The sequence below is a fragment of the Xenia sp. Carnegie-2017 genome, unplaced genomic scaffold (genome assembly GCF_021976095.1).
Source record: "Xenia sp. Carnegie-2017 unplaced genomic scaffold, XeniaSp_v1 HiC_scaffold_13, whole genome shotgun sequence".
Classification (NCBI taxonomy): domain Eukaryota; kingdom Metazoa; phylum Cnidaria; class Anthozoa; order Malacalcyonacea; family Xeniidae; genus Xenia; species Xenia sp. Carnegie-2017.
This window is the reverse complement of record NW_025813436.1, coordinates 4,563,105-4,572,599: the sequence shown is the minus strand read 5'-3', so window position 1 is coordinate 4,572,599 and position 9,495 is coordinate 4,563,105. Positions and strand designations below refer to the sequence as shown.

The 9,495-nt window shown below is 37.8% G+C and overlaps 1 protein-coding gene and 1 long non-coding RNA gene across 2 annotated transcripts; one reads left to right on the top strand and one right to left on the bottom strand.

Moving 5' to 3' along the window:
* Nucleotides 1-5,644, bottom strand: LOC124451051. Its single transcript, XM_047001687.1, has 3 exons — nt 5,070-5,644; nt 1,780-2,012; nt 1-898 (listed from the first exon to the last, which is right to left on the bottom strand). Exons 1-3 carry the CDS (start codon nt 5,559-5,561, stop codon nt 436-438), a joined length of 1,188 nt encoding a protein of 395 aa, XP_046857643.1. The 5' UTR covers nt 5,562-5,644; the 3' UTR covers nt 1-435.
* Nucleotides 5,645-8,428: 2,784 nt separating this feature from the next.
* On the top strand, nt 8,429-9,356 carry LOC124451135. Its single transcript, XR_006950347.1, has 2 exons — nt 8,429-8,560; nt 8,955-9,356. It is a non-coding gene; the product is annotated as an uncharacterized LOC124451135 (long non-coding RNA).
* The last annotated feature ends 139 nt before the right edge of the window (nt 9,357-9,495 follow it).

The following is a 9,495-nucleotide window of genomic DNA, read 5'->3' as shown; positions in this document are numbered from 1 at the left end:
TGCAATGTTTATAGCTTTAATTAATTAGTTGATTTGAACGATAACTCTAATCCTTTGTGGAATGTTTGCCAATGTATTAACCACATTGGTTATTTGTTTGTCGAACCGACGCTTGAACTGAAAAGATTTTTAACTACGGATTTGGTTCGTCAAATTTTGCTGGCACTTCAGGCATGCAGACAGCTCGAGCGCTTATCGCGTTTTCTTTTGTGATTCTTTAAGAATTATTCGACATCAATTTACTCGCGGCCTTAAATCAAAACGCCACTTGATTGGTCAGTTCTTTCGTAATCATTTTTGAGAAGAGCTTTGATTGGCGCGTTTATTTATTCCTTCGCCCGTAACCAGGTGTAAGACGGGAGAAAATGAGAACTGACCAATCAGGTGCGCGTTTGATTTAAGGTCGCGTCGACACCTTAACTATGGACAAAGTCTTCAATGGAATAAGAAATGTAACGTGACGAGAAAAACCACCAAAGCCAAGAGGATCGAGCGAGTTTCCAAGTTTCCACTACCAGCTGTGGTCGTCGACGTCATAATGACTTCCACTGTCCCGTCGAAAGGCGACGTCGGCTTCTCCGAAGATATTTCTGGTTCGTCGCTTGGTGAACTGTCGCTGTCTGTATCCGAATGTGCTGTTTTGACCAATCGAGTTGAGCTTTCCACGTGAGGTGATAAGGTGGAGTCACTTGTGCCGTTGGGAGTCGAGGTAGTATTCAATTTGTCGAGGGACGTGATCACATCTACTTTCGGTGTGCTCGAAGTGCTTGTAGTGCCCGATCCGTCCACGCTGTCTGGGTCGTCAGGATACAGAACACAATTTCCACTGTATTTCTCATGAAGGTTCGACACGATTTCTTTCAGTGTTTTATTGCGAATGTCGTCAATTACTGGAAAACTAGATGGAAAAGTTAAACAATTAAAATAGTTCGTCACTTATTTAACCCATCTGATCTTCCGTAATTTCTCACCAGTCGTCGGTATTTCTTTGCTCGTTGTGAATGTCAGCAATCGTCATTATTTTTTCTTTTTCGACTAAGTATTGAACATTGCCTTGAAAAGCGCATGTGCCATGGTGAATGTCCGGAAAGAATAACCCGAGAATTTTTAAAATAACTGTTTAGTAGCTAACAGGCGCAAACTGTTGTGATTTCATTGCTGTCATAGCAAAGTTAAATAAATACATTATTTACAAGACTAATTAAAATACATCAAGTATTTTTAATCCTAGAAAAACAAATGTTATGTGAAAAGCATTAAAATTTACAATATATATAATAGCGATATTAATGAATAATCCAGAGTGGAAATACATTTATTGCTCGCAACCATCGGGCTTTTCTTCAAACTCTACGTCCTACATTTAGATTTATAGAATTGCTCTACATTCATTCTCGTCTTTTTTTGTTTAACTCGCGGTTAAGTTAAAGACATCATGCATTTTGGTCATTTGTTTGCTTGATTAATGTCCTGAAACAATTCTTTTCGGAAGTCTTGGGTTATTTTTAGGCCATTCATCAGAGCAATTGCACTTTTCAATACAATATTTCGATTCGTCACAAACGGCAAGATTTCTATTTTAATATGATTAACAATCGTCAACGATTTCTCAATCATCAATAATTTCTCACCAGTCGTCAATAATCTCTTACCAAACGTCAATAATGTCTTACCAAATGTCGATAAAGCATTTTTGACTGTCAATAATTTTCGGCCAATCGTGAATAATTTCTGACCAAAAGGTCGATGGAGTACTTTAAATAGTCAGTAATTTCTTACCAGTCGTCAATGATATCAAAGCAATCGTCAACACTGTACTCAGCAACCAACTCCGTTTCGTCCGCGGAACAGTAGAACGGCATACAGTATAATTCCTGGATTTTCGCGATGCATTTTGCTGTGAACATTTTGCTACCGTTGTCAAGACGAGCTTTAACGAGATCGTGAAAAAATTCAATGTTTTCGTACTCAACGGACGATCTGGCGTAGACATTCAGTAGGTTTTGTGGCATCTAGGAATAAAAGAATTTCAGGAACTTTCACATGTTGGAAGACATGAATTATTTCGATTCCGCACAACTTGCTTCATGAAGTATAAGGAACCTACTCAAAGAGACTATGGAGCTGCGTTTTTCGAAAGATAGTTAAATTGAGAAATGTGGACTACACGTTAATTTGGTGAAATTTCATGGCCAATCAGAATTGAGGCCACACGTGAAACATTTGCAGCCAATCAGAATCGAGATCGTATATTAAACAATTTTAGCCAATCGGACTCGAGATTATACATGAAGCAATTGTGGCCAATCGGAATCAAGGTCGTTTACGAAATATTGCAGAAATAAAAAGTTCGTGTGCCAGGATATCTCTATTTTTATAAAAAAAAAACCCTATTTTTATGGATTTCCAATGCCAGAGAGTGACTGCGATGCATTTTCTCGAGCCTTAAGCTCTCCTCATGGACCTTAAAGTAATATGTTGCACTTGTAACTTTTATTGTGAGCTTATTAAAATAATTATCACTTCGTCATTTGTAGTTTTTAAAGTGGAACTATGATCTTCGTGTTTTCTTTCATTTAAGCCAATTTGACTTCGTGTTGTGACTGTAAAAAGAAAAAAAATCGTATCGAGGGACCATTTATCTTTTTGTGGAGGTTTAAACATGATGTTTTTTATTGCCGTTTTGTTTCACGGCGTGTTTGAGAGCCTGGAACTAGCGTGACGTAATAGGGTAATCTGTTCACATCTACAAGCATGTGTTTGAATAACAAATAGTTGGTGAAAGCGTTTTCTCGTTGAATTTCAAAGCAATTATGCCAAAAAGGTGTTTCACCAACCAAATCTCTCACGAAAGGCGTTGATTTCCAAATATACATTCAAATATAAAAATAAATATCTAAAAACCTTGGCAAAACTGCTTAACCTTCCAGTACTATTTTATAGATGTAAACACGTTTCTGAGCTGAAGTGTTCCCTATCTACGTCACACTTATCGCGGTTTCCGGTTTTTAGAATTACGTTCTTGGTACACGAACGAGTCGACTTTAAAAGCTCACAAAACAGTAAAAATTAATAAATTTCGTTTGACAATCTGCGTAAAGCACTCTCTGTGTTACAAAGTTTTACTTTATAAAAAAAGTCATAGTTCCACTTTAATTTGTAAATAGTATACACATCCCTTTTGGAAATGAACATTTGCTGAAAAGGATAATGTGCTTAAATATATTTTCTCGGAACTATCCATCAATCTATGTGTCTATCTATGACACGCATGATTCGCTTTTGTACCAAGTCGATTATCATTTAGTGAACAAGTTTCGTACTGTATGTATATTAAGTTTCGAGTGCATTCTCGAGTTGGCTTAAAACGTATAGTCGACAGGCATCAATCATCGCAGAGATTCATTTGACGCGAATTAAATCCTTACTAAAGATTGACTATTGGGGTCATGATTTGCGCGCTTACTGTCATATGTTTTAAAACGGGACCCCTTCGCTCTTGTCTCGTTAATTTTCTTCGCTGAACGTTTTGTTAGCTACTTAACCTGGTACAGTTACAGTTAGTTTATCGTCTTAATGTAGCCAAATTTTTTACGATTAAGTGTTTGCTCTTGCTTCAGCATTCACGTTTTATTAAACGCACTCTTGGTATTGCAAAACAGCCATTTTCGGGGCCCTTGAAATGATCAACAAATTGCGCACAGCATGAACCTTTCTTTAAAGCGCAATCCTTCAGTTTGAAACATCATTGAAAATTGTTCATTGCTACAATAACAATTGAATTCTCTTAGAAACAGGTCATGGCACTTTAACCCATACGATATCAATGTCGTGAAATTTTACTTATATGTTGTACTTGGTTGGCGGGTGAATAGAGTAGTAAAATTTTGTACAACGCGTCAGAACCGATTGTTCCTCGCGTTTCTTGGTCGTGGTGTTGTGTCGCAACGCGAATTTCATGCGTGTATTGTTTTCGCGTGTGCGAAAAGTCTCGAATTCGTGTTTTGGTGAACTTCGCAAACTCAGGTGAAGGAAATTTAAATTCAGGAAGTTTTCAAAGTTACGAAAACAACAAGTCGTTTCAGTCGTCCGTTTCATTCACGAATAACCGGGCTCCAACCTAGCGTGACACAAAATAAGCAAAATGAATGTTCAGCGTGCTAATTTTTTCTTCCGGATTGTTTTCGTAAAATGCGCACGTATGCCACCCTAAAATAAACAGATTCGGCCAATTTCCCTGCAAAACACTTGTTATGGGAGTCGACTGGATGGAACGCGAACGCCAAATAGAGATCGTTGACGTAACGTGTCTTTCGTCAAGCTGCTCATTAATAAAGTTGCGCTCGAGGATGTGATGTTGCCAACCATTGTTCGCAATTATTTTTAACTTGTTTACATTCCTGGAAAACCGCATGTGACGCTCCCTTCTCCTTTCTTCATACTAAGAGGGTCTTTAAAAACAATTTCTGACTCGACGCTTCAAAAAGAACGCGTATGACTTTCGCTCAGGATCGGGATTTCACGCCGCCTCCTGATTATTTAAGCTCTTCCAAAAGGCCATCTAAAGCGGTTTTTTTATCATCGCGTCGCTCAAGTAGTAGTTTTAAGTAGTTGTAAACGTACGTTAAATGAGACGAAGAAAAACATTATGACAGTTCCTGTGATTCAGCTATGACGTAAACTAAACTGCTAAAGAAAGTTACAACCGCGACAAGATTAGCACGCGTCTCTTGTTTGCGTCAACACAAAGGCATGTGGCTCTTCGAACTGATTAGGCGAATGCCGAAATGGAAGAAGACGAACTGTGTTCTATTTCCATGCTGTTTATTAAATACTACTTTTTGTGTGACATGTTTACTTAGTGCACGTACGCTCGTTTTGTTTTAACATTCCATTATAGGTGTTTTTGTTGTGAAGCGCGCGCGCCATATAATGAAAGTAAACACTGCAGAATTTACTGTAAACTCAATTTACTGTAAACTCAAACTGTTTAATCGAAGCTGCAAGATCTATATCAGACAAATCTGTAAATGTAAGTAGTTTTCTAACGGGGGGAAAAGCGCCATTACCTTTGATTTAGGCTGCGGGCAACTTCCATTGATCCTTGCTGTTGGCATCACACATGCGTCGAGTGGTTGCCAGCCGATCTTGAGATCTTTGCAAAGTCCTTCTTCGACGCTATCTTTCGGGCAAATCCTGTCTACCTTCGAACAACTTTCGGTGACGTTCTCAAAGTATTTCGTTCCGTTTTCGTAGCAACGCGGTGTTATCTTCGAACAGTAAATTTTCGTCAACGTTTGCGCGCAATCGTCGCCTAGACTGTACTCGGCTCTCAAATCATCTATCGTTATGTTCACCATCTCTGCATCCGTTTCATATTCCACAGCCAAATCTGAGTTCAATAATGTCGCAGGACAAGGCGGTCGACTTGTAACTATCTCACATCCCACACGACTTGTAACGACTATCCGATTCGACAATCCCGATGTATAGGCATCGCCACGAGCGTCAGTGATGAACAAAAAAGCCAAAAATACGGCGCAACTCCTGAGAACGGCCATTTTTGTGTTCGTAAACAAAGCGCAGATTGTGAATGATTTAAGCGTTGAGTAACCAAAGGAGTATTGGGTAACGAAATAAGCCGAGTTTTTTAATACATACCTTAGTAATATGATCGTTGTCATGCTACACCTATTTGACTCGTGCCAGTCCTTGAACAAACACGCGACCGCAAAGTCAACATGAATTTCGGATGCCGTGCAATTAGCTTATCAACGTTTTGCACGAAATTTTATCTAACAGTTTTTAAATATAGGGCGCACACGAGAAAATGGACAAAGTAATAATTCACCGGAACACCACCAGTGTTATTATAACCGTAGTGTAAATAATTAAGCCCTACCCCATAAAACAGCCAAAACAATAACTGCACGTATGGTATTTCTTACAAACTATCATAGAGATAGCGTTTTATCTTTAATGTAAGACATTGTCAAAAACATTAGTTACACATAATCATTAGACGTCATCGTGTAGTTTATCCTTGCCACAACTGCAAACGGATAGCGTGAAAAATACTTTTGTGTATGACGGTGCTAAAATATTGAACTCTCTTCCAAATGAAATTATAAATTTCACTTTGTTCTTTTTGTAACTACTTTACTGATTGTTGTATCTTTACTATAGTATGTATCTTGTATTGCTAGCACAATACATTAGTACATGTAAAATAACTAGTATCAATTTAATTGTAAGTTTCTCTTTGTCTCTTCTCACGCCGACCGTGGAAATCAGGACCAGTTGACTGGGTTAGCGTTGGTAATTAAAGTTTTTCTGGCCATCTGTATATCTAGCTGTAAAAGTCAGCTAGGTGAATCAAATGAATATGAATAAATTATACAACTATTTACAAGGTATTAAACGACAGGTAACGATGGGATGAATCGGGTCGAAGCAGGAGGAGAGGGATAAAGCCATTCTGTACTTTTAGTTACTTAGTGTCAAAATAGATAGGGGGGTGGGGCAAAGAGTTTGGGAGGGGATCTATTTAAGGAAACCAATTTTAAAACTTGCTGTTCGTCAGATAACTCTTTAGCTTCTTAGGGGATGTACATATGAACCCAACTAGCCGGGATTCATTGAGGCGTTAAATGATTTCGATGCATTGGAAGGGAGCAAAACTTCAAGCTTAAAAATTACAACTGTTTGTTGAGCACCACAAGTCATTCCTGTTGAAATCCTCAAATCAGGTCAAACCGGTTGTTTCTATTTTAAGCTTTTGCGTAGTTATTAAATCAGAATATTGTGAAATTGGTCGAGAAGATTTATGTGATGATAAGTTTTGAATCGTTTTCATTTGCCAAAATCATTTAACGCCTCACAGTCACTGAATCTCGATTAGCCGGCCTCATATGAACAGCCCCTAACTGAACAATAGTGAGATGCATATCTGCAAACAATAAAATTTGTTTTGGAGGGGCCCGGCATGTTACCTCATGTTTTATTGCGAAGCCATCGTCAGAGAATCATATAAAAGCATTTCAATTCGTACATTAACATATGATTACATACTTTGAATTGTAGCTTAACTTGAAACATTTTCCATGTCACCGTTTGAATCCGGGCACAGAAAAATGAATATGAAGTAGCTCCACTTCGCTGTGCAACTGGCTGCTACATATTTCTTTAGATTACTGGCAGCGGTCGGTGATTTCGTCATTCCTAATGGTCAAAAGAGGCGATTGACTGGCTCTCACTATGGTTGTCTAGTCACATGCGCAATAAGATATTCGTGATAAAAACTTCAGTACTTCTTTTTCTCTTGACCACGATTGAAATCATTTGAAACAGGCTTGGTCGAATCTCCAAAGGGGTCAGATACGATTTTGTGCGCAAGTGATTCGTCACAATTTTGTCTTTTGCGAAGATTGACATGTGTATAAGCAATTATCCTAAGGTCCAAAACCGTTGCACTTCGTTATCAACATCCCATCTTTGTATTTTCTGTATTCAACGCAAATTTTGTCATTAGTTCGCGTTTACTTGAAATTCTCCGCTCCCAGATCGAAGTCGACAATGTAATCGCAAAAATTTACGACTTCAGCCCGTTCAATGTAGTCAGGGGGGGGGGAACAGACAAGGCTATTCACACAAAAACTGTAAATAGTAATTAAAATAAATTTAGAGTAACAAATTTTATCGAAGGCGTGCACTAAACTATGTACGCGAAAACGAAACAAGTAACATCACTTATGCTTATAGAAGGTTTTGCAATATGTTACGTCACGGCCGCCATGTTGAGCGAATATGACAAAGGATTTTTGCTTGTTTATAATTAAAATTTCAACCAACATGGCGAATATATCTTTGTCCTCTGAGTCCTTAGGGAACGGTTGCAATTCACCTGTTGTAGTTGACGATATTAAATACGATTTAGTTAATTATTTAACGAGTTGTTGCACGCCTTTCGTAGTGCAATGATTAGCATACACGGGACATACAGACAATACAATCTTGTATTTTACACATCTTTCGTCGTCTTAATTATATTATAATAAAGTTGCTTGTTCATTCTTTTCATAGTATAATGTACAAACAAAAGGCTGTCGTTGTACAGCTCAAGGAATTAGAAAATACAATTGTTAGCTGCTCTTATGCATGGTGAATCATATGATCTTTAGCATATAGCTAAGATGAAAACTATACAATATTACATTATGTATGGTAAAAGTGCTGTTCAAAGTCGATATGTAAATGAACAACAACAAGTGCAATGGCAAAGTGTTTGAATAATCGAAGCGGAGAAAAAGAAAAGAAGATTGATTGAAGTCTTCAAGGCTATTTGGTAACAGCCGACAATTTGGATATAAACTGACTATATAAACTAAAAGGAAAGTAAAACCTTTGTCGATATTTGTAAGAAGTTAGTGTTCACAAGAGACCACGTAGAAGGAAAAATCAAGTCAAGTTTGGAAACGAATTTGAAGAAAACTACGCTAACAATGAAAGCTGTCAATGCAGAAATGCAACCGTGTCTAACAGAATATCAACATATTTGTCGGTGAATATACTGTACCATATTTAATGCAAGGGAACTGATCATATATTAAAGAACGTCGTCGTCACGACTGTACATAGTGGTTTCTTATAACAAAAACTTACTTCACCTAATACTTAGAGAAGAATGTTATTGTAACATTTGAGCAAGAAGACATTTGAAGTCTACGGTAAAATTTGCTGTCAAAAAGGAAGAATGCAGTCTTCAGTTATTGTTTGGTTTGACTAGTGGGATGTTTACGCCATTCCAAGACAATATACAGCCCAACATCTAAATGATGAGAAATGCATTGTGTCTAATATTTGATCGTGTTTCAATTTAAAGAGAAGTAGCCTACTAAACTGGCATTCTTATGGAGATGCTCCTTCTTTTCAGCTCGTTTCACAATTCTTTTTAGGAAGACATCGGCTGCTTTACAACAAACATTAAAGCAGAAATTTTCTGTTCACCACCATTAGGAAAACGACATTCTGGAAATCCGCAAGGAATTATTGATGGCCGCTGCCGAAACAAATCTGCACTGCACAAGCGTAGGGAAGTATTGTACAAACACTCGTACTTACGTAGAGTATTTGCTTCGACGTGTTACATGATATTACTGAGATGCCATGGCTAGAAACTATTATGTTTTGTCGTTGTGTGGCAAGACTAAATATAAATGCTTTTTGATTTATTTATTGTCACTTTACGAATTAATTTTTTTATTATTGCTTCAAACACATCATCATAAATAGACTAAATTTTCCATCGGTTTCCAAATCACTCTCTGGTCGAGTGTGTAGATTTAGGTTTCTCAGGTTGTGATGTGGGGTTCGAATCCTTTAGGGTCAGTTGGTTGTTGTTGGACTTGGTGCATTGCACATTAGTCTTGCCGATAACAGCGAATGTTAGGAAAATGAAGTTAGCCAAGTGAGGGTAGTTAATAGTGTACACACTGT

Bases quoted from the DNA above. Each gene is read 5' to 3' on its own strand.
- LOC124451051 (XM_047001687.1), bottom strand. From the start codon at position 5,561: ATGGCCGTTCTCAGGAGTTGCGCCGTATTTTTGGCTTTTTTGTTCATC. The intron at 2,013-5,069 runs GTAATGGCGCTT...TTTTATTCCTAG, and splicing joins GCCCGCAGCCTAAATCAAAG to ATGCCACAAAACCTACTGAA. The intron at 899-1,779 runs GTAAGAAATTAC...TTTTCCATCTAG, and splicing joins TTTGATATCATTGACGACTG to TTTTCCAGTAATTGACGACA.